At 41.4% G+C, this 26,333-nt stretch overlaps 1 protein-coding gene across 2 annotated transcripts in view; it reads right to left on the reverse strand.

The window, feature by feature from the left end:
* The window catches only part of STK4 (serine/threonine kinase 4), a 66,960-nt gene that overhangs the window by 23,406 nt on the left and 17,221 nt on the right, over window positions 1-26,333 (reverse strand). For both annotated transcript variants that reach the window (XM_083618854.1, XM_083618853.1), the window contains exons 9-10: window positions 25,800-25,986; window positions 6,717-6,868 (exon numbers count right to left, since the gene is read on the reverse strand). In XM_083618854.1, coding sequence (XP_083474980.1) covers window positions 6,717-6,868; window positions 25,800-25,986 — 339 coding nt within the window. The remainder of the gene's footprint in view (window positions 1-6,716; window positions 6,869-25,799; window positions 25,987-26,333) is intronic.

The following is a 26,333-nucleotide window of genomic DNA, read 5'->3' on the forward strand; positions in this document are numbered from 1 at the left end:
AACAAGTACACTACTAAGTGACTTTAAAATAGCACTACACTGGATACAATTCTATTTCAGCACAATGCATTTTCATCTAAGTTTTAATTTAGAGTAAAAAGTAGAGACATCACCTTGCCAACAAAGGTCCGTATAGTAAAAGTAGTACATCCCAGTAGTGATGTATGGAAGTGAAAGCTGGACCATAAAGAAGGCTGATCGCCGAAGAATTGATGCTTTTGAATTATGGTGCTGGAGGAGACTCTTGAGAGTCCCATGGACTGCAAGAAGATCAAACCTATCCATTCTTAAGGAAATCAGCCCTGAGTGCTCACTGGAAGGACAGATCATGAAGCTGAGGCTCCAGTACTTTGGCCACCTCATGAGAAGAGAAGACTCCCTGGAAAAGACCCTGATGTTGGGAAAGATGGAGGGCACAAGGAGAAGGAAATAACAGAGGATGAGATGGTTGGATAGTGTTCTTGAAGCTACCAGCATGAGTTTGACCAAACTGCGGGAGGCAGTGGAAGACAGATGTGCCTGGCATGCTCTGGTCCATGGGGTCACAAAGAGTCGGACACGACTAAATGACTAAACAACAACAACAACAACCTTGACAAGGAAGTCTAATATTAGTTAAAGAATCCATCCTATCTCAATTTTCCTGTTTCTCAAATTTCAGTATTATGCAGGAACATAAAACTCCTCAGTTATGGATGCATCATAGCGCACTCATTTTTAAAAGCTGTCCCACTGATAAACAGGATAATCTAACACAAACTATACTCCAGACACATCTATCTGTTCACCTCTAGTTTAAAAAACGAAGCTACCATGCAAAGTTATTAATAAAAATGCACACGATAGTGAAACTTTTATATAGTGTCTAAATATAGATAGCCAAATGCAAATATAGCAGGTGTCTAAACTATGTTTTTTCTCCCTATAATCTGCCAGTGAGAAATGTTGGGACAGAAATTCCTTTAGATATCGTACAGTGAAAGCGCTTTTTTTTAGTTAGAAAACACCTAGTATACTAAAAGGAATGCTTCACTTTTGTGTATGCATCTATCTGCTAGCAGAATTCTTTACATGTGAATCTCTCAATAGTAAACCCTCCAGTGTGAGCTACTGTTTAGTTTATGGCAAGAGTTGAATGCCTCTTCAAACAGGCTTCTAGGGTGGGGTGATGTTATGAGGCCAGTCACTAATGGGGTCTTGCTTGCTGTATTATTAGAACTGTGGCCAATGCACTTCTATCTGATATATTGAAAGGTTTCATACCGTAATGGTTTTATGAACCCCATCTATTGTGTGTTTTAAATTGCAAACTGTCATGGTTAATGAAGAGCAAGCTACAAACAGAAGGAAATTTAGTTCCAGAGTAACAACATGAGAAGCGCCATGGCGAGTTTGGCCAAACTCTGTGCTAATATAAAACTCATCGTTTGTAAAGCACAAACTGAGCCACTATGTGAATACAGCTGCCCATCAGGCAATGGCTTTTTCCACCTGCCTCCACCCATCCTGCAGCCTTAGGAGCCTTTCCCAAACTATGATTTTAGGAACATCAGAAGCAGCTGGGAAGAGAGGAGTTCAGGGACATTTTTAAAAATACTAATTTTACAAGTTGTACCGGTATGTCTTTGCTTCTCAAGTTGTATTGTGTTATTTTTCTGCCATGTGACTTGCTATTTTTATTGATTATAGTTTAGAAATTATTTATTGCAGTTGTTAAGAGTGAATTTCTGTTTAGTTATCATTTGCTTATTTTTAATTTTATTGTGTACTATTATATTCTAATGGATTACTGAATATTACTTTATTTTATGTACCATAAGTTGTTTCTTTTAAAGTTATGTCACCATTATGACATTTTTGGTTTGGATCATATTGACCTTTCTCGTTTTTTCAGCTTGTAAACCACCTTGTGTGTAGTAATATAAAAAGGTGGTATATAAATTAAACGTGGAGTGAAATAAATGCTACTGATTTGGCCGTGAAGACCCTGTGCCTGTGGAAAAGTCTTGTTTCTATGTTGCCTTTAGATGGAGCTAATCACCAAACAAGGATTGACAAAAGTCAGAGAAGGAATATGTTATCAACTCTAAGCTACCAACATGCCGTCCAACATTAGAGTTCGGAAGAGAAAAAATACAACTATTTGAGGAAAGGGAGAGACGATACTGACTTGTTCAGAAGACAAATGACGCCAGCACAAAGGCCTGTAACACAGCAGACATACCGGTCATTGTAAACCAGAGCATGTTTTCACTGATCAATAAGCAATAAATCACTCGGCCTCTTGCAGTTGCTCACTATAAATCATTTCCAGAAAGGATAATAGATGTTTCCTCTGTACAACTGGCAAAACCATTAACATTCTTCAGAGCATGTTATGAAGCAGCCACGGTATCTTAGAATGTGCAGAAAGTCCTTACCATTTGACCTTTGCCATGGCACTGCTTGCATACCAGAAGCAAATATCAAATGTTTGTGATGAAAGGGTTCCAGTTATACAGGAGGTTAACCGAAAAAAGGAAAACTTTTAAGTGGGAAAGAATGTCAGAGAAAGCACAGTTTTGCATACAAAAGGTTTAGAGAGCAAACAAAATGCTGCAAGCCTAAGGTTTTTTTCCGAAAACCTACTGAACACCACTAGGTCACAGATGGAGCTAAGCATGAAACAATGTGAAAACCTCAGATTACAGGACTCAAAAGTCCATAGCTCTCTAGCTTGGAAACATTCTCCACCCCCCAGTTCCAGATGTGTGGAGAATGGATAGGATTATTTAGGGCAAACTGGATGTGACGTGACTCATATTTTTTAAAAAAGAAGTTTAAATAGCATCTGTGCAGGTAGGACCTGGATCCTGGTGAAAGGGGTTTTTAACACTTTACTTCCACTGTGGTCCAAAATCCAGCTCACACACTACCACCCCATGCCTACTATTTGCATTAGTAGAAATGCTTCCACTGGTACCAATGGAAGATTTCCTACCAATGCAAATGGCAGGAATGGGAAGCCCAATATCAACAGCCCCATCCCCACCTACTCTTTACTTTTCTAAAACTTGTGCAATTGCCAACTATGTAAAATATGCCACATATAGTTTGGTGATTAGCCCTCAGTGGGTGGGGAGAGTGAGGGGTACACGCACTGAAGTTGAGCCCGAAACAGCTTCAAAGACTGCATTAAGCAATTTTAAGTCTCTTCACAGCCGATGTGCACAACCATATGGGCTAAATGAGTAATGTGTGTTCTCTCAAAACATTACATTCTACACTTATGCTATGAACTGGAGGTGCACAGTATATATGCAGCCTTGTCAATACACCTCCAAATGAGTGACAGCAGCCAAATCTGCACCAGATTGCACCCAGTGTGCATAATACACACCAAATCTGAGCTCCTTTGAATGGCAGAGTGAATCACTGTGGTAGGCTGTCATTTCCACAGTGATAGGAGCAATGCCAGTATGAGGTTTCTCCCCGTGCTTGAAAGATAATGCCCTCTTCTGCCACTATGATTTATTGAAATTTAGGCAGAAGCACAACATTGATCAGGACAGATACACCCTAAATGGGGAAATACTTGAAATACACATATCAAGGAAGAAATACACTTTGGGGGAAGCCCCTAGTAAACTCTCTCGACTCTTTCCAACACGGTTGACAATGCAAAATATTAATGAAACTGTGGTGATGGGAAGGGCTCTCCACTTCAGCCTCCAAGTATATTATACTTTAGAATAGATTTATCCTCAGCAATCTCATTTATATAGACAGGGAATTCAGTTACAGGATGACATACTGAAAGGTCACTCAATCTGTGGCAGAGAAAACAGCCGCCTTAGATCCACATCCCAGACCAGCAATACTGGAATGGTGCCTCCACTTCGACGGAGATGAAGATGCAATAAAAGAACAACAAGCACATCTTGTATTATGGTTTAAGGTTTGCAAATAATTAGGAATGAAGTCAGCCCTTATTACCTTCTTTCTCCCAGCCAAGACAGAGTTTGTCATCCTGAAGGGAAGTTAAGGGGCAAATTTAGCTACATTTTGAAAAAGCCATTCAATTAAGCCTAACTGCCTCAAAGTCGGTAAACATAAAGAGGCATCATTTATGTTTCTCTCTACACAAGCAGGCTCTCGGAGAACTGCAATACAACTCTTCACAGTGAACACTCAATTTCCATGACAATCTTGGGTAAATATGCACTGAGTGACATTTTAACCTCCTGCATTTTTTCAGACATCTCCCAACTGACAAATAAACAAAACTTAAAAAAAAGAGACCCAATTAAGCTTAAGGATGTTTTAAGAAGATTAAAAATGTAAGGAACAATGCTTCAAGTAATAAAATCTAAACTATAGTATATGTAAGCTCGAAGATGGGGAGGGAACACCATATGAGCAAACCCTTCAGGATAAAAAGGGCAGCATAATTTATTTAAATCTGCTACAGTACGTGACTAATTACATGCACTGGTGCAATGGTATTTAAGCCTCTGCTATTGAATTACTGCAACTGCTTTTGATTACTGTAATTGAAAATTCTAAGCACAACTCTCACACAGGAACAGCCATCACCTGCAGAGATCCATGCAAATATTTTGCTTTATCCTTTCAGATACTACGCCATACTGCATGACAAGGCTGCATCTAAAGTAAGCAATGTGGTGCTTGCAACAATTGTTCACAGTAAGCTGAGTTGACTTCAGTCTTTAAAGGTTTCCACTGTATGGTCATAGCTGTCAACCTTCCCTTTTTTTGTAGGAAATCCCCTTATTCCAGCACCGTTTCCCGCTGCTATCCCAGATTGTTAGATATCCCGTAGACTGTCCCCGGGACTGGTGAGGCTGCTGATCCCTTATTTTCGAGGCTGCTGATCCCTTATTTTCAAATCTGAAAGTTGACAGCTATGTGTATGGTGCAGGAATGGGGCGGGGGGGGGGGCAGTGCCAGGTGAAAACTATGAGAAGGAACCACAGTTCAATGGTAGAATACATGGAGAGGAGTATCTGAAGACCAATCCTTGGCATTTCCAGTTAATGAGATCAGGCACCAAGTTATGGCGAAGATCTCGGTCTGAGATCCCAGTCAATGAAGGCAATTCTCAGCTCAATGGACTGGGCAGCTACCTATATGCCTCTGCAACGTGGCAAATGGCTTATGGAGGCAAGGTGACTTTTTTTAAAAAAAAAAAGTAATAAGAAATGTGATACAGTGGTGCCTCGCAAGACGAAATTAATTCGTTCCGCGAGTCTTTTCGTCTTGCGATGTTTTTCGTCTTGTGAAGCACGGTCCGTCACAACTGCGCCTCTTCAAGCGGCTTTAGGAAAAAAGCGAACAAACTCGCAAGACGTTTTCGTCTTGCGAAGCAAGCCCATAGGGAAAATCGTCTTGCGAAGCGACGCAAAAACCGAAAAACCCTTTCGTCTTGCGCGTTTTTTGTGTTGCGAGGCATTCGTCTAGCGAGGCACCACTGTAAGCAGTTAGTGACAGGGGTTGGAGATGGTGTCTTAACACTGGAAGAAACATTTTGCCAATATGACACACTACGCATGCACACATACTTTGGCTGGGAATTACATTGCTCCTTCAGCAGTATTACAGCCTAATATGGCAGTACTAAATCTCAAGTACATAACTGCTGGTTAGATACCAACAGGGCACGATCCTTGCCCATGTATGGTGGTATCCTCATTAAGCTGGCTTTCATCAGCCCCAACCAGCAAGATAAGGAATAATGGGTCTCCCAGTCCAAAACATCTGGGGTGCACCAGGTTGGGGGAGGGCTGACATAAAGAATACTGCCATTTTCCTGCCTACTCCACCAACTGCTCCCAGCATACACACATGGTGCCAGGCTGTTAGGAGGAATGAGTAGCCTGGGCACGTATTATCTCCCATCTTCCAACTCTGCTTTCTCCCTCCACAAAATCAAGTATAGGAAGGGTTCTCATATTGAAAGTGGTTAGGTAACAGTAGTGATCAGCAAGCAGAGCCATGCAGTAACTAAGAGACGGCCATGTACATAAAGTTTTTCAGCGTTTTTCTTTTGCCAAGTGCCTTCTACATTAGAAATCCCCATCACCATGAACACATTTCCTAGCTGACAACCGTTAGTAACAGGAAAATTACTGTAGCTTCTCAAGCTCCTTAGCCAGAAGCACAGCATAAGAAAAAAGGAAAAGAGTTCCCTTTACCATTATGCTATTTGAGATTGGCGGGGTGTGAAAAAGGTATGGGTAATTGTCACAAAGGAGATAAATTACACTTCTCAACAGCCCAAATCAACTAGCATTTAGGTTCTCATATACTTACCAAGACAAAATGTACAATAAAAAAAGGATTTAACTAAACTGTGATGCAGCTTTAAACCCACGTCACTGAACAAAACCATATGATTGAAATATGATTAGAAATCAGAACACCATTTTCATTTCACAGGCAATTTGAACTATTATTATGTATTGCTCACAATACATTCAGGATACCAAGTTAAATCATTTGTTGTTCTTACTTGTCTACATCTTAAGCAATTCAGTATTGTCTGTTTTAAGTAAGCATTTCTTTGTAATAATAAAGTATTATGCATTTTTTTCTTTCACCTTTATGTTGTTTCAAATATTTACTAGGATTAAGGATTATTTCTCCTTTTCTATAATAAAAATAAAAATAGAAAAGCAAACTATGATTCTAGAACATGCCAAAAGTATTTTACTTACGAATTCATAATCACCATCCTGAGGAACTCTCCAATCGGAGGAATATCTTTCTGGTACATTCCTTCCATAGTTGTTTCTCCGATTCTCTTTTTCTTTTTGCTCAAAATAATCAAGGAAAGATGGTCTGACAGACTCCATTGTTTCATCCCTTCCTACAAATATATTTAATATACAAAATAGTATTAACTCAAAAGGAAAATGTTTAGCATTCCACTAAAATAACTATTTAGCACATTGCTTACAACAATACCTACACATGATAGAGTTGCTAATTTTAAAAAGCTTCAGAAGAGAAGAAAATGTTCAGAGCTTCTCAGTAGAGCAAGTAATAGATAAATTATCAGCACATCTCTTGAAATCTAGAAACAGGAAGATCAGGTAGATTCTAGGGAATATTACATTTCCTTTAGCCAGAGGTCCAAAACTGAGGCCTAGTCTTCCTCAACCTGTGGCTATGATGGCTGGGGCTGATGGGAGATGCAGTCAAAAACATATGGAAGACACCTGGTTGTGAAAGCCTGCCTTAGAGTGTTCTTACATAAATGTCTGTACCTCAAAACCCAGGTAATAGCATTCAACTTTTTCCGCCCTCCACCCCAATTCCACTTGAGGAGAAGACTGGGCTTTTATTTCACATGGCAGCAGGGCAGTCATTCATGCCTTTGTACCTCTTGAGACTAGACTACAATCATGCAATATGGTTCATCTTTCTTCCTGATAGGAATGGGCCATCAGGAGATTGAAATACAAGCACAGCATTGACTTTAAAGTGGTACAAAAACAGAAGGCATCAAGAATACACCCACCCACCCACTTGCATAGGCTTAACAATTTGTTGCATATAAACATATAACTTATAACAATAACATAATTATGTTAATGATACTGTCCATGTACTGAGTAGTTCACGTCACATTCAGAAGTACTCAATAACTGTCCTGAACTTCCATCCCTGGAAAAGTCTAAACCTGATGATTTTCTGCAAACATACAACTTCAGCCATTAAAAAGCATAACAGCAATCCTATGCATACATACTTTGGGAACCAGCCCTTCTGAATGCAGCTGGACTTACACATATAGGATTACGCTGCTAAGCAGGTATGAGGAACTGTAGAGCACAGTATTTTGTATCTAAGTGACTATTCTCTCACACTGGTTTATTATGTTTTAATATTTCACTGACATCGTTCATAAGGGGTAGGCTAGAAATAAAATTTCTGCAACACTGATTGTGTATGTTATGCCAGACTATTTGCAATCTGGCAGTCGAATGGGAGGAGGGAAAGGCAAGGGAGAGCTGCCATCCACCCAATATATTTTAAGTTTGGGGTATATTAAAAATGTATAAAATGCTTTCCTACAGCATGGCTCTCAAAAGTAGTCATAAAAAAAACCCTCAGTTGTAAAACACACAGGAATGACAGCTTACATGAAACCTCCATCTCAGACCATGACCGATACAAACGTCTGCTGGAAAAAGCAGCCAGATTTTTTACTATCTGCCAAAAGGTAAGAGTGATGGCCAGGTGGCTCTCTCTAAGTGGGAATTTAGCACAACCACTGGGAAACTCTCTACCTGGGCACCACTTAACTCATCTATAAGAAAATAACCAAAACATCTGCAGCACTCACCTCAGGAATACTGCAGGTATGCTAATCACAAATACAAATGTGTTAATGAACAAGCACATAGAATGTACATAGAATGATAAATGTAGTTTGAAGGTGCCAAAGTTTTACATTCTCAGAAAATGCACCTTCTCAATACTGCCATATTTTTCTGTTGTACCCTTATCTACCCAAGTCTCCAAATAAGAGACTGGACCAGGGTTTCCCAAACTTGAGTCTCCAGCTATTTTTGGACTTCAACTCCCATCATCCCAAACTAGCAGGACCAGTGGTCAGAGAGGACTGTAGTCTAAAAACAGCTGGAGACCCAAGTTTGGGAAACACTGTACTGAACCCTGGAATTTTAGAGGCATGCTGGCAAGTTCTCAGTTCTGTGCAGAAGCAAATCGATGCACTCATTTTCCTCATGAGACATCTCCATACGTATGGAATTCACTTAAGTGACCATCAGTGTGTCCGCAAAACAATTAATGAGGAGAGGACTTGAGAGGAGTCCTAGGTCCATATGCGCTCCAAGCATATTTACCAAAATGACTCATGGATATTTTCCCCCAGTGTGATGAATTGCTGTTTGCATTATCCCCCTACACGTACATTATGAGTTCACTCTGCAAGATCAAACAATGTACTCAAAATTGTTAAGACAAAAAGAGAGAGACCTACTTCTTTTTGAAGTTATAGCTCTTTACATACTGCAGTAAATCTTTGAACATATTAAAATGCCTAAAAAGGCAAAAACAATGATCTGTCATGACTTATGTAGAGTTAACTTGTTCCAAGCATCTTCATTATAAATGAAGAAACAAATGCTGCAATTATATTATGGCAAAGATTCCTGACTGACAGCCACCAGCACTAGCCACTGCATGGAGAAGAGCCAAAATTCAAGGGCTAAATACTAGTTTTGTATGCAGGTGGCAGGAGCTCAAATCCTGACATCTATTCTGTACATTAAGCAGACTTCGGGGATCTTAGGTGGCTGGAATGGGAAATACATTTACCCAAGAGAGACACTGCCAGTTGATATGGTACTTGGTTACATGGATCAGTGGTGGATAGCTCAGTTGGTAGAGCGTGGTGCACATTCGATCCCCCTAGGGGACAACTGCATATTCCTGCATTGCAGGAGGTTGGACTAGATGATCCTCAGGGTTCCTTCCAACTCTATGATTCTATGACCCTTACGTAAGGCAACTGCATGTTTGTCTCCTGCCCCTACTTTGATGCCTTATGGCAGGATGCAGTATATCCTCACTTCATTTTAGAGTAACAACCATACAAGGACGCATTAGGCCATGGACCAAATATGGTTCTACAAGCCTGGCCCCATGCCGCCCCACTCCAGCCCTGAACTCTGATAATGCCTCTCTGCTTGCAGTCCTTGAATGGCCTTTGCCTGAATAATGCCTATTGCTTTTCTGGATGGAAGACAGAAAGGAGTGTGGAATGGATGCAGAAAGTAGCCTAATGTACAAAACTAAAATACACATTCATTGTTTCGGCCACGTTTGCTTCTGACCCTGCCTATTACTGGTACAGAAAATGCATATATTAGGCTTTAAAAGGAGGATATTCTGTGCATAACAGAAGCAAACATAAAAGCAAATCCCCTTAACAATAAGAAATTATCACTTCATAAAACATTCCAGTCTAAGATATCAAGAGAAAGCTTTAAATATAATAATAGAAAACCAATGGTCATTCTGGGTTAAAAGAAAGTTCAAGTATAAAAATAAATGTGGAAATTTCTGAGCTATTGAAGATAAGCAATTCTACTGGCGACTGTAGTTTTCCCCTTCAACAGACCTCATTGTACACAATCAGATCAAGAAAAGCTATGCAGGAAGTCAGAACACAGAAGAGTGCAAAAATACTAACATACCACTGGATGATTATTTGGTACATCAGAACTTTTACCACAGGGGTGGGTGGGTGTTAGCAAATGGAAATACATGTGTTATACTATACCCCTTGGAGATCTTCTCATAAAAAAGGGGTGGTGAAATCTTTTTGGCCCCATGGGCCAGACACTTATGAGGTAGTTAGAGTAGAAACTTTGATTAGATGTCCTACTGTTCATAAGCAGCACCTTAGTAATTTAATGGTTACATCTTAGCTAGTAATGTTTGTTCACATGTGCCAAAGAGTTGACTGATGGCAGAAGTCGTCCATCAGCAATTGGCCCAATCTATCCCAATTTGACATTTTTTCTGAATACCTTGCTGTCCAAACACAATACCATCACTGGCTGATTATTACATTATTATAAGTCAACAGTTTACAGCAAGTAACACCCCAGAAACAATTCCATGTATTAGCTGCAATGATATTAAAGTGAACAAACAAAATCCTGATGCGGTGCTGGAATTTATGGTACTCCAGAAATAAAAGACTAAACACTGCAGATGTATTTGATATTATAGGGGCCAATATTTTTAAAAAGCTTAATGTTAACAACTGAGTCTTGTGGGTTGCAGGGTGGGAAGGTGGAGAGAAGAAATTAATTCAAGGGAAGACAGAATAGTGACTGTACATTGCACAAGATTTAAGGTGCAGCTTATATTCTTCATGACAGTGAGTTCTTATTTCTATTTTTCTGTATTTCAAGAAAGCCACTTTCCCTTAGACCCAACTCTTCCAAGTTGCATTGTGGGAGCAAACAGGGAGAGGAAGATTGTAACGTGGTATGAGTATCGGGCACTTCAAACTGCTAGTCTGACGTAGCATCACAGTGTCTCTGCTAATCTTATATTGCTACATGCAAGACCCTTGATGCTCAACTCAGAACTGCAAGCCATTCTTGCTTCTATAAGCTTCACATCTGAACTGTGCTTTCAGTTTTAATACACTTAACAGAAGTTAATTTAAATGGCCAAAACATGAAGTCACTTATTCAAGGCAACCCAAATTGGAACTTGAGAGTTATTAAGCTATCAAAACACTAGACACCCACATACTCTACCTAATTGAGAATTATGCATAATTCCAGTGCCTGACTACACTTATCTTAACATATGTAGCTCCAACAAAATCCTGTCTTGGTTCTAGAAACTGCCACCTACACCAGATTACTAACGTGTGACTGCTGTTAAGAGCTGCTGATTGCATGGTTTCCCTTACATTCAATATTTTGGAACCAAGTGTGCCATGTGTGAATTATTAATATCAAATAATTCAGCTTTTCTTCCTCTTGTTTGCTGAAGCTGCTAAGAATCTAGTATTCTGTAGCTAAAAGGTAAAGGTAAAGGGAACATTAGGCCCAGTCACGGATGACTCTGGGGTTGCGGCGCTCATCTCGCTTTACTGGCCGAGGGAGCCGGTGTACAGCATCTGGGTCATGTGGCCAGCATGACTAAGCCGCTTCTGGTGAACCAGAGCAGCGCATGGAAACGCTGTTTACCTTCCTGCCGGAGCGGTACCTATTTATCTACTTGCACTGCGTGCTTTCAAACTGCTAGGCTGGCAGGAGTAGGGACCAAGCAATGGGAGCTCACCCTGTCGCGGGGATTCGAACCGCCGACCTTCTGATCGACAAGCCCTAGGCTCTATGGTTTAACCCACAGCACTAATGAATAATAAATTTGGAAAACTTTTTATTTTATTGCTGGTAATCAATTAAGCTTTAGAAGTTTTAAAATTATCCGAAGAATGCAAAACCCATTTTTAAATGTTATACATTCCGTATTCAATGAGTTAGAATGACAACCATTTTAATATGTTCATTTACTATATTTCTACCCTACCGAAAAGGTTTGTGATGGTGGCCCACAAATAAATTCAACCACAAATAAATTCAACCAAAAAAATAAATTCAACCAACCATTGAAGCTCCAATAAATAGAGCAATGATGCAATGTCAAATACAGCGGTACCTTGGTTGAAGAACAGTCCTGTTTAAGAACGATTTGGTTTATAAACTCCGAAAAACCGGAAATAGTGTCTTGGTTTGAGAACTTTACCTCGGTCTAAGAACAGAATCCAAACGGTGGAAGGGCACCGACAGCGGGAGGCCTCATTAGGGAAAGTGCGCCTCACTTTAAGAATGGTTTTGGTTTAAGAACGGACTTCCGGAGAGGATTAAGTTCGTAAACCGAGGTACCACTGTACTGGTTTGCTTCTGGGCACAATTTAAAGTGCTGGTTATGGCCTATAAAGCACTACAAAGCTTACATAAAAGCCAGCTGAAATACAATGCTTGACTATTAAACAAAATTGGGGAAAGGAGCTAAGAACAGAAATTGAAGAAGCAGTTTGGAACAAGCTATAGACAAAAAAACCTTCCTAAAATCAACATCATACAATGGAAACAGAATATATGGACAATTGCTTTCTTTGAGAAACTAAGCGATGTATCCGATATGGATGTTTCTGTTGACATATGGCACCCCTTTATAAAATATTCAAATGACTGGCAGCCACCAATTACATATATAGATTAATGGGGAAAATTGGCACATTTGTCTTCTGTTTTGGGGGAGTAGATGGAAGAGGAGAAATCCTTTGGAAACATAATGTGTTAGGAGGGGGGCCACTAGGTGGCGCATCGGAAGATGGCTGACAATAACATCTCTCCGACCCACACGAGGTAATTTGGAGGCTATGATGGGGGTAATTAGCCTCCTTAACCCCCCCAGGATTGTGGGGGGGACGGCCCTTGCCTGCTGTGTCCTATACCACCCCCGAATTTGTGGGGGTGGGGGCACTAGGCACAAAGCCCTCCTGTGGGATTCCGGCACTCCTGGACGCCGTCCCTGATTCGCGCCGCTAGTTGCAAGCATCTTCAAAAGAAACAATTTGGACGAGATAAATTGCACATGCTTCAAGGAAAAAGGGGAGTAAAGACTGCTGACAGAAGAGATCTCTGATAACAAGACAAGAATAAAATATGAGAAGATACGTCAAGATACGGTATGACTGAGGGGGGAGGGGGAAAAAACCTGCCTTCCTTTTTCTTATGTGATTTAACAAGAATCCCCTCCCCTAATGAGTCAGAAACTAAGGACTTAAGCTGTGGATTTAAGGCTGTGTGGAGATAAATTTTCGAACCAAAGCAATGTTGCAAGATGAAGCTGGAAAGCTAAGAGTTTTGGAATGACGCAGTTAAAAATGCCGTCGCCATTTTGGGAGGCATTGTTGGAGCTCTTGGGTCTGGGAGGAGAAAGAGAGAAATAGAGTTGTTTACATATCGTGGATCAACTTCTCGTTGGGACTTAAGAGCGACAAATGCCAAATTTATGATGGAAAGAGTGATGCTATCTACGAAGGAGATATATGGAAACCATCTGGACTTAGTGGAGGAACGGGAAATCCACACAGGATTATTATTTTGCTTATTGGCTTAAGGAGACTAACAGAAGAGATCGTAAAGGAAAAATAGAAATTATATGAACAAGATATGATGTGGAAACACCAAGATAAGATTGGATAGAATTATGAATTTTGTTTGGATTGATTGGGACTGATTTGGACATTAACGCAGTAATAAGATGATGATCTGAATCTCCCTTTGGATCTTGAAGTATGGGTTCCCCCAACAAAATTTAAAAATTTGGCTTTGTAATTTGGAATTTATGTGATGTGATTTAATTTGATGTGATTGGCCAGTTAATAAAAATTATTAAAAAAGAAAAAAGAAACATAATGCGTTAGTTATCATTAAGCCAGACTGTAAGCATATGACAAACGAAAAGCTTTAAAGGGATGCTTTACTAGAACAGCATGAAAAGCAGTTAACAACTAGTTCCCAAGGGCCATAATTCAGAGGTAGAGCACCTGCTTTGCAAGCAGAATGTCCCAGGTTCAATCCTCAGTACCTCCAGATAGGGCTGGGAATGTCCCCTGTCTGAATAGTCAAGTGAAGACACTATTGATCTAGGTGAACCAATGGTCTGTTTTGGTATGAGGAAGATTCCTATGCTCCTGGCTGGTAGATACATAGCAGTCAACTGTCCCTTATTTGGCGGGAAACTCCCTTATCCCAGTGCCGTGTCCCACTGCTGTCCCTTACTGATGATGTCCCTTAAATTTCCCAGGTTTCAAAGGAAGCAGCTCCTCTCCCTCCCTCCCTGCTGGCCAGGGAGGAGGGAGGCTCCAACTGTGTTGCTTGGCTGCGTTGCTCACCCAATAAGGAGTCTAAGAACGACTGGGGGGTGGAACTTGCATGCCTTGTGCCGATCAAATCGACCACGTTGCCTGGTGACTCGCCTTTGCTCAGCACTTCCCAGCAGAGAGGTGACGGAGGTTTTCCTTGCTGCATCCCCTTTGCCGGGTTGCTGCACTGTGGAACCACTGCTTGAGGCTTCGTTTGGCTGCTGGCTGGGCTTTCTGCCTTTGGCTCGGAGGGGCTCAGAAGCTGAACATACCTGTGCCTGAAAAATCCCTTATTTTGGCTGCTGATCCCTTGTTTTCGAGGCTGCTGGTCTCTTATTTTCAAACCTGTAAGTTGACAGCTATGGGTAGATGTGGCTGTGCTAATAAAGGAGGATGCTTGCAGTGCAATGCTTACAGAAGATGATAGATAAGCTATCCCTTGCACAGAGCAAAATCATTACATAATCAGTACAAGGAGGCATGCCCCTACAAGGCAGCAAAGTCTCATTTATACCCAATTATTTATGTTCTCCATCAATGGAAGTGAAGCAGCAATGAAGTGCTGAATGGTTGGACAGATTAATGCTCATCTTCTTGAGTCAAATGCCTAACATCAATAGTGCTTTATACTCTAATTATTCTCAAACGGTGCAACTTTTTTCTAGGTAAGAATCTTCTTCCAAGTGAATCGTCTTAGCTCCAACATCAAATAAGGCTATTTTCTAAAATGGCTTACCTTGTTTAATGATGTACAGTACTAAGAGCCAATGCAATGACAAACAAAGACTTCTGCTATCAAACAACCTTCAGCTCTCCCTTATATAAAATACCAGGTCGATAATACTTTGCCTGTGACTGTAACCCAACTACACATTTAACGGATGTCTTCTGAGGCTCCTATATTTAATTACGCTCCGTTTCAGATCTCTGATTTTACAGGGAAAATAGAGCCATTGCTCTAAATGAAAAATGACCAGTGAAAGGTTTACCGAACTGAAGCATTTTAGCTTAAGTTTTCTACTGAAACTTTGGGTAAAATAGCAGCAAAACACCCAACATAAGGCTTCCAAGATCATATCAAGTTCACAACACATACATAGTTTTACATTCACTAGCAATCTGTTACCACTACTAAAGATGCAGTCCAGTGATAGTTAAAGCAATCTGTTTCCAAATAAAATTTGTGGTCATTCAATAAGTCAGGCTCCCATGAGTAGCTTCTGTAATGAAATGTAGAGCGAAAGTACAGATAGGGAAAAGGATGGAAAGAAGCAAAGGGTTGGGTCCCAGAGAGAGACTTCAAAATATATCTGAGAGCCATTGGGTGTACAAGTTCTGCTGAATCCAGATGAAGTTGTTTCAGAAATTACAGCAGCAAAAGATTAAAAAGCCACCCACCTAGATTTATCTTCAGAGAGAATACAGGGCACATTACAGAGATATAGTAAATTTATCTACAGCTGAAATAATGAAATCGGAAGTGAAAGATCCACTGGTCTGTCAAACAAAACCCATCTTATCTAGAAATCAAAGTTCATGGTGCTCAAGGCTACTGCTAATGCAGAAGTATTTATTTCTATGTCAATAGTTCAGGAGGAAATGCTGCCAAGAGCCTCAGGTCCAGAATTTAGCATGGAAATTATTTTTAGCCCCTGGACCAACCGGGTGGGGGAGTTCCTCTTAGGATAATGACAGGCAGGTGTGGGGAACCTATGACCTTTCAAATGTTGCTGGACTACAACTCCAGTCATCCATGGTTATTGGTCATGTTGGCTGCAGCTGAGGTCCAACAAAGTCTGCAGCTTCACAGGTTCTTCACTTGTCTTAGGATGTGTCTTTCTTTCAACACTGAGTAAACAAAACCAGCCCCAGCTTAAACATAATTAAGAGATATGGTTTCTAGGCGAAAGGGTATGATCCACAATCACACACATCCTTGATGCTGGATGGCAGAAATGTTTCTTCAAGGTTCAGCGGACAAGATGAAGAATCCAGTATCAGTATATTCACATAACAAGGGCTGTGTGTGTGTGGAGCATATCTCCTACTATATCTGAATAGATTGAGAAAATTTGGGCCATAGTAGCTATGATTAAGCTAACTTCTTACAAAAGAATAAACACAAACCAGCCTGGCTAGTTTATGGAAAAATATGTATTCTGGGTAATGTTTTGGAACAAATTCAATGATAATGTCTACCCCTATGCTGCTTTCAACACGCTGTAGTAGTTCTTTATGCTCTCTCTTTGGTTTATTCTTAATAATATGGTATGCAACCAGACTGGATTGCCAGCTCTCATCTTTTAAAAATGAGGCACAATTAATCTGTAGCATATTTTACACCCTCACAATGAAACAGAAACATTAACACAGATTTGTTCTGAATTACATTCTACTCTTCTGAAGATAGACTTTCAAAAAAGCGGGTGAACGTGGCACATGTATTATATTTAGACAGCTAGATTTGTATCCAAGATTCTTTTGAAGGCTCAGGGGAGCTTACAAAGACATCTATCTAAAATATGCCAAAATATTTTCTAAATATAGCATAGGAACCTGCTCTACACCAAGTCAGATCACTGGTCCATTCTAGGTCAACACTGTCTGAACTGACTGGCAGCAGTCTCTCTCTCTCTCTCTCTCTCTCTCTCTCTCTCTCAAATACAATAGCCTAGGGTTATCCCAATGAAATTGGTTAGCAGCAGATTCAAGACAGACAAAATTACTTCCCTGCAGATCATTAGGTGCCCCACGTCTTGGTGATGGCTGTCAGATTAGAAAGGGATTAAACACAATTACAAAAAAGGGGTCTTTCTATGAGCAATAGACATAATAGCTACAGGGATCCTCCATGTTCAGAGGTAATGTGCCAGTGGGTATCAGATGCTGGGGAACAATGATTGGGGTGCAGGGGTTTCTGGCTTCATGCCCCAATTGGATCCAGCTGGCCGCCGTAGGGAACAGGATGCTGAACAAGATAAAGTAGACATTTGATGTAATCTAGAAGGCTTACTGATAAAGGCCCAAAAATCCAATATAACCCAGATCTTAACTCTGCTCCCTATAGCACACTAAAATCCACTGATTGATAACAATTATGTTTTTGCTTGGTACCCAACAGATTGCAGTGTTGGTGCTTCTGTGGAGGGCAATTCATAACTGCCTAGAATTACCTCTCCCTTAAAGAGGCTGTTCGTACTTTGATGGAAAAAGTACATAAGAGATAAGCCTCAGCAGATGATTTCACAACATGGGCAGGCTGATTTGGGAGGAGGCATTCCTTCAGATATGGGGTGCTATTGGCTTTCTGAATTGTAGCTCTAGGATACTCCTATTCAGGCAGGCAGAAATAAAAAGGTTTCCAAGAGCGCTTCTGCATCATTTTATCAGAACATAAAAGGCCAGTCCAATCTCTTGACTACCCAACAGATCAGACATGCCGAATTCCCTACTGTGAGCAGATGCCACAGTATGCCAACAAATGATGCAATGTTGCTGCAGGAAAATCCTTGCCACAGTACACTGAAGTATGAAGTGGAGCAATAGGACACAGGGGAATCATTTTTGAATGCAGAATGCAAAAACTTACACTCCAGTGTTTCACACAGCATTCCAAGGGAAAAAATGTTGCAGAAAATTCTGCTCTATGGTACTTGATTTTTTTTTTTAAAATATTGTTAAGATCCAGCCAATTCCTTCCTACCAGTTGTTAACGCCAGTCATGAAATACGAACCACTTTGATGATATTAATGACCTCAATTCCATTGCATTTAAAATACCATTTAGTTATACTGATTATTAAAAACTATTTCCCCAAAAGACTGTTACACAAGGCTGATGAATTTTTACAGCTAAATCAATTTAACTGAATGTGAAAGGAACATTACTGTAGGAGTGATAAGGTGAAAAACAGAGCACTTGAAGCAATTTAGTGGGGCATAGCACATACAGACTCCACAGACTGAATATGGCACAGGTCACCTTGCCAAGAAACAATTATACCAAGAAAAATTAATACAGCAAAGGTAACAAGCTGTGCGAGGCTTGAGTACGAGCCCAAAGCTGTTTTAAAGCAATATTAATAAGGAACGTTCACCAGACTGTTTTGTTGGAGCAGTTGTGATGGAAAGGGCTACAACCAACTCACTTTACACACAAGAGCTTCAGGTTTCCACTCAAAGCATTTCCAGCTTAAAGAATTCACAGCAATGTTTCTCAAAGAAGACGGTGCCCTCTTTAACTCGCTTTGTTAAACCATTCCCTTTGCACACCAGAGCAGTAACATCTCTGCTTCTCTGCACATAATCACAGGTGCCCCTACAACTCCCATCTGTTACTCCCTCAGTTCCATATTTCCCTAGCCTACCGGTCCTCTGCACTCTGTGTGGGTCGATGAATGGGCTCTTTGTCTCCCATTCTTACTACTACTCCTTGCTGGGGTAGTAACAGCTCACAAGGCTTTTATTCTCCCAGCATTTCACATACTGAGGGAGACTCAGGTGTGCACAGGCATGCATTGTAATAATAATTACAATAATAATTGTACAATAATTACAATAATTGTAGTTCTAACAGCCTGTGTAAATGGAGCCAGCTCCACTCTGCGCCTCTGAATCCAGGAAGAATGTAATGTCTGCATTACAGCAGACATAGTGACACAGGTATTCTTACCACTTCTGATTGGCTTTGATGGACCTTGCATGAGTCCTGAAAAAACAGAGCTGACATCACTTCTGGGTTCGGCACTGTGCGCCTACAAGTGATTGTGCACATATCTGTCATGCCTAAAACAGGGGTTGCCTATACAAGAAAACTTAAGAAAGAAACCCTAAAGAGGCATGGAAGACTGACTGCCTGACTCAAGGGCGGATTTTGCCTATCCTAGAAGATAGCACCTCTGGTGCACCAGCCAGAACCCTGAACAAGATCTACCTGCATGGCAATGTTTTTGTTTCTGCAGGTTCCATTCCTTCCTGCATGTTTGGTAAAGCTGGGCAATGACTTGTAACATCTCCACTTGGTGTTGTTTTAAAGCGACAGGAGGCAGACTACAAAATATCAAGCGACAACATCATTTCATATAGGCTAGCTAGGTGAACCCATGTACAGTGACTGTATGGTGAACATTTACCTGCCTGTTGAATTTCTTAGAGCCAATCCACACACTACATGGCAGCTAATCCAGGTTAGCCAACAAGTGGGTGCTCAACAGGAACCCACAGAAGTTACCTGATGGGTGGCTGTAGGATACACCCATTTCCAGAGGAGTCCAATTCACACATTTTTTATGGGCACTCTCAGATGTGTGAAGTGGCCCTCATGAGAAGATACTGTACTGTAGTAATAATAATAATAATAATAATAATAATAATAATAATAATAATAATAATATATTATATTTATACCCTGCCCATCTGGCTGGGTTTTCCCAGCCACTGGCTGGCTTCCAACAAAACATTAAAAAACAATAATTCATCAAATATTAAAAACTTCCCTAAACAGATGTCTTCTAAAAGTCAGATAGTTGTTTATTTCTTTGACATCTGATGGGAAGGCGTTCCACAGGGCAGGCGCCACTGCTGAGAAAGCCCTCTGCCTGGTTCCCTGTAACTTTGCTTCTCACAATGAGGGAACTGCCAGAAGGCCCTCGGCGCTGGACCTCAGTGTCTTTAATATTCCTTATCAACATTGCTAAGGGAGAAAACAAGTGTTCAGGTGAAAGAAGAACACCCTACCTTTTCGCAACTCAAGTTTTCCATTAAAAGCTGTGAAAGAGCACCCTCTTTTGGTTAAATGTTGTCAATGTCGTGCACTTTAGCAATATGTTCCATCAAGAACATTTTTTCATAGGTTGCTTTTCTTTTTGCAAAGTTTTCAATCTCAGGTATTAAACACAAACTTAAAACTGCTGCAGTAAAATTCACAACCCAGTACAATTGGCTCACATGCAGCTTAAAACAGCAAATCAGACTAAGAGGCAGCATTTTAATCGCCATACTAAACCCCACACCAACCTACCTGCAGCATTTAGAAGTGAGATAGGATAGACATCCTATATGCCTAGGGTCACCAAAACAGCATTCATGGATGTAATGGGTGTCCCTGAGGCTTCCCCTGGCACCCTTGAATCCTCTGAGCCTCCCCGCAACACTTAACTGCCCCCTTTACTCTGTAGTATGTACTTTAAATGTTCAGATTCAGGTAGGTACCCGTGTTGGTCTGACACAGTCAAAATAAAAAAATTAAAAATAGTCCAGTAGCACCTTAGATACCAACTAAGTTTGTTCTAGGTATAAGGTTTCGTGTGCATGCACACTTCTTCAGATACAGTGGTACCTCGGGTTAAGAACTTAATTCATTCTGGAGGTCTGTTCTTAACCTGAAACTGTTCTTAACCTGAAGCACCACTTTAGCTAATGGGGCCTCCTGCTGCTGTTGCGCCGCTTGTACACTGAAACAGAAGTCACCAGACCCTTATATATAGCAGGAAGGTGGAGTGGGGTTTTCTGAGAATGTTTGCTTTTGGTAAACATTATATAAAATAAGACTGTGGGAAAGAAATGATTGGATCACAAAATAGTAGAATGGACTAATGGCAAGTGGGGAAAGGGAAATACATTTTAAATGTACCCTTATGCTTAAAAATAAATCCTGCAAGTAGGTAGGCTAGAACCTTTCTTATCTGCTTTTTGGGGTGGGGGTGGGGGGTTGCTTGCTTGCTTAATTTTGCTGGGCATTTGTGAAGGAGGAACATTAAAAACACAGTACCCACCATTTGAAGCTTGAAGTAGCGAAGAGCATTCTAGCACCTCATGTGTGGTCTAAGCTTAAGTACAGGCTATAAAACAGCATGCTTAGTTTATTAATATTGCTAGTATAAAGCTATTTAAGAAACACAAGTTGGTGGTATCAACTGCTCCGCTTTGCTCCACAGCCCCGGCATAACTGCACTTATTTGTGTGCTTTAACATAGGTTTTAGAGACTACAGCTAAATGGAAACATCTGCTTTCTACTTCCAGGACCTGACTACCACAGAAGGTAGAGAGACACTGCAATGTATACTGCATGTACACAATAAAATGGTTTTTGCAAAACACTGTTCAGTTGAATAACCTCTTGGTCCCTTCCAACTGTACAATTCTATGAAAGTTTCATTTCTCATGTTATGCTCCCTCCAGTGGTGGAAAGGAGCATTTTTCAGGAGAATGAAGAACCACAATGAGACAAAAATAGACAGCTGAACTTTCATTTTCTATAACCTACACCTGGTTGTAGACCATGCTGTAATATCCCAGCCTAACAATGAAGCAGACTCAGCCCAAATTCAAAGAACACAAATGAAAAATACATTTTTTAAACATTATTTTCTTAGATTCATAGAGGTCAGTTTTCACTGGTCACATCATAGTAAGCAGGTATCACAGCTAGCTTGCTTTATGTTACAAACAAGTCAAACTTGTTTTTGATTGAAAGAACAATGCTTGATTATAAGGATGTCATGCCAAAGTAACAATTACTAGTAATTCAGGTATATGAGTGAATACGAAAAAGGAGCAATGCTGCTGAGTGCTCCAGGTGGCTGGAAAGCCAAACAGGATGTTGATGTTTTGGGACTGTACCGTGGGAAGAAGGGACAGTCTATTATGTGCACTGAGCACCGGTTGTTAGCTCAGAGTGTCACATGACCCTGTACTGGAAGTACATGGGTGGAGTTATTCTCACTCTGCAGCTGGGTATCAGAGGGTACAGACATGTTTTCTCTGTACTGCTGGAACGACAGAAATAAAGACATGTAGATATATTTCTGTCTGTCTCTTTCCCCTCCCTGGGAGAGGAGGGGGAGGAATGGTGTGTTCTTCTTTCACGTTGGGAAGAATCGCCGATTGGAGACCTCCCTTGATCCTGCCGGGAGTCGCAGACAGGAGGTCACAAGGATTAAAGCCGGGCACCTGGAGGGTGGCCAAATTCCACTGATATATGGCTTGATATCAACATATGGTAGCAGACGCTGCTGGTTATCTGATCCATGGGAATCAGCATGAGAGGTGAGAGGTTGATGGATCGTGTGCCATCCTCTGCACCAAGGAAAGAAGATAACGTCTGCATTGCAGCCAGAAGCTGAACGGCTGGACACCAAGAAGGGGGTGTTTTCCAAGCAACGGAGCCCCAAAAAGGTATGCTGAATATCGGGCTAAAAGTGTGAATGCAGATTGATTTATTCTCTGGTTCACGAGAGAGCTGCGTTTGGAAAAACAGCTCTGAGAGTAAAGGCTTGCATACCACAGATTTTTGTGGTGAGATAACGAAGAGGTATGCACAGTTGCTAAGCAACGACAGTCAGGAAAGTGGAAAACTACTGACACCTGGGGCTGGCTCAGTCAGAGCCGGGAAAGCGAAAGTTTGTTTTGACGTTGAGACAGCTTGGAGATTGCCTGCCTGAGAGAGAGGCAGAAAGACAGCTCAAAAAGGAGCTTTTGGATTATACTAGCTCGAGAGTGGAGAGCTGAGGCTTGGATTCAAAATGGATGCCAAGGACAGGGGGAGGGAAGAACGGAGTTCTAATTCCCCCACTGATGTAGCTACTGGAGAGGATGCTGTAGCTTTGAACGCTGTCCGATGCTACAATTGCGGACAGGCTGGGCATCTTCAGCGGAGCTGCAAGAAGCCACGCCAGCCGAAAGGAGCGAAGGGCCGCTCAGCAAAGCCTGAGGCAGCAGGCAAAGGTCGTACCAAGCCTATGGTGGAACCTGCAAGGGCTTTGATGGCGAAAGGAACCACGCCAGTTGTTGGGAACGCGTTTATTATCGACACTGCAGCGACGGTTCATATGTCCCCACACAGAGGACTCTTTTCATTGTTTAAGAAGCAAAGCTTCGCTGTGACACAGGCCAACGGTCAGGAGCTGGAAGCGACCGGAAAAGGGACTGTCTATCTTAAGAGTCTGAACTTGACAATAAACAATGTTTACTTGGTTCCTGAACTGAAGTTCAATCTGCTGAGTGTTTCGCAGATTGCAAAGAAAGGACTGAAACTGTCCTATGATGATAAGAGCTGCGAGATCTTCAAAGATGGAGAGTTATATCTTTCTGCCAGAGAGAAAGGTGGACTGTATTTGTTGGACTTTGCGCAAAGTGATTACATGGAATGTAATTCTGAGTCTAACATGATTTCTCTTGCAGGTGTGACCAAGACGAGCGCCAAGAAGGTGGCCAGGGTCGACAGAGCATTTCAGCGGGTGTATGCTGATGTGATTGGTCCTCTAGAACCATCTAGAGGCAATGCAAGATATTATCTTGTGTGTGTGGATCATTTCTCTAACTTTGTCTGGGTTTATGTGTTAAAGAAGCCACAGGAAGCCTTGGAAAGGTTTCAGGAGTTTTGTGACAAAGTTAAGAGTATGCATGATGCTAACATTGATTGTCTTTTGACAGATGAGAAGCAGATTTTTCTTTTACAGGATTTCCAGAGGTTCCTGCAGAAGAAGGGGATCAGACACAAGATTGCTGTTTCAGCGGAAGCGTGGAACAGGGGTGTCTGTGTACGGGTGAACAGAGAATTGCAAAAGGGGATGAATGCGCAATTGCTTAGTTCACATCTGCCACATGAGTTCTGTGCGGAGTCACTCATGTCGTTTTGTCATGCGTGGGTGAGAAAGGTTTCAAAAGAGTTGGGAAGTTCTCCTTTTGAGAAACTGTTCCAGAGAAAACCTTCTGTTGCCCATTTCAAGGTTTTTGGGTCTCATGTGAGGACAGAAGCTCCAGGTGGAGTAAAGAATGCCAGAGGCATTTTTGTGGGTTATGAAAAGGGTCTCTACAGAGTAATTTTGTCTGAATCTGGTCAGGTGATTCTCACAAAATTTCTAGAGAGTGCTCCTGAACAGGAGAGAGTGATAGCACACACATTTCCCACAGAGGACGAGTCAGATGATGATGATGATTTCACAGAGTACAGTGGTACTGAGAGTGACAGTGATAGCTCAGAGAGCTCAGTTGTCACAGTCATTGAGAGGAAATCTCACACAATGGATAGACCTTCACAGGTGAAGGATGAACCACTGTTTACTGTTGGAACTGGTTCTCCTAAGAGTCCTGAGACAGAACCAGTGAGCAGAGAGGATCAGCACCTCTTGCGCAGGTCTGAGAGAGTCACAAAGGGTGAACCACCCAAAAGGTACTCAGAAGAGTTTGCTAACTTAGCTGTTGCATGTGTTGCTGTTGTACACAACCGAGGACAGGTTGGAGCTGTGTCTAAGTCAGAGACAAAGACACAACAGAGAGTTGCTAGCCAAGGTAATGCAGATGCACTCATTCCTTGGAGACCAGACAACCAGAGAGGTACACTGGGGAAACCAGTGGCGGGGAGTTCCAAGGGTGGAACTGAAACAACAGGGGAGTGTTATGTGTATAACAACTGTTTGTTTTCTTCTCTGGATCACGCTTTGCTTGCCGCAACACGCATTGATTCTTTTGGGGGAGGTTGTTACGAAAAAGGAGCAATGCTGCTGAGTGCTCCAGGTGGCTGGAAAGCCAAACAGGATGTTGATGTTTTGGGACTGTACCGTGGGAAGAAGGGACAGTCTATTATGTGCACTGAGCACCGGTTGTTAGCTCAGAGTGTCACATGACCCTGTACTGGAAGTACATGGGTGGAGTTATTCTCACTCTGCAGCTGGGTATCAGAGGGTACAGACATGTTTTCTCTGTACTGCTGGAACGACAGAAATAAAGACATGTAGATATATTTCTGTCTGTCTCTTTCCCCTCCCTGGGAGAGGAGGGGGAGGAATGGTGTGTTCTTCTTTCACGTTGGGAAGAATCGCCGATTGGAGACCTCCCTTGATCCTGCCGGGAGTCGCAGACAGGAGGTCACAAGGATTAAAGCCGGGCACCTGGAGGGTGGCCAAATTCCACTGATATATGGCTTGATATCAACACTATTTACATTCCATTTCTCATTAACATCAGCTCAGAAACCCTATGATGCTCCCAAAGAGTGTCGTCAGGAGCACAATAGGGTCTGAACACTCCTCTTACAAACTCCCTTCCCCAAGTGTATCTGAAGGAACTTCTTGAAACCTTGAACGGTGCCATGTTCCAGAGACCGCCCCACACTTTGCCACTGCCTTGTAAATTCTGGAGGAAGTGTGTGTGTGCCATCAACAACAACCCCCAATATGAGTAAAATCTAAATGTGAAAGAGCCTGAACTCAGCTAAAGGTTTCCAAACTGAGAAAAATTCTCCAAAACACCCATTCAAAAATTTGTTCCCTGTCACTGCCGGCATGAGGAGGGTATCACATTGGCTGTCCCTGCTTTAAAGCTTAAAAGACTGCACTTTATTATAATGAAAAATGGACTTACTCTTCATTGTACCCTCATCTTCTTCATCTTCAGCATTTATGACCATTGTTCCCAGTTGTGACTCTAACGTGTCATTGTATTCTATCATGGTGTTGATGCCATCACTCATTCCACAAGCAGCTCTGATTGTACCAGTCTCTTGTCCCTGTGCCCGCACCATGGTCCTAGCGTCAGTTTCATCTTCTTCCTGAACAGAGATGCAAGAGATATAATTTTGAATCAGACTAAGCAAGGTATCAGTATTTCTCCCAAGGCAATGCAATTAGAATTGAATGGAGTGTGTAATGTTAGTTTACATATCTGATTCTAGTTCGTTATCAGTTAGTAACTGTTTCATTTCAATGGACAGCAAATATTGGACAGACAGCTTTGAAGATCGAAATCTGCTATTTAGTCAAGTTATACATTACCAGCAACAACAGAGGAATGTTAAAAAGCTTTGCAAAAAAAAAGTTAACTGCAGAAATTTTAGAAGTTGAAGTAAAATTATTAGTGCAAACAAATGTTACATAGTTTAGCAACAGATCATAATAC

Source organism: Podarcis filfolensis (assembly GCF_964270895.1).
Source record: "Podarcis filfolensis genome assembly, chromosome: 6".
Lineage (NCBI taxonomy): Eukaryota > Metazoa > Chordata > Lepidosauria > Squamata > Lacertidae > Podarcis > Podarcis filfolensis.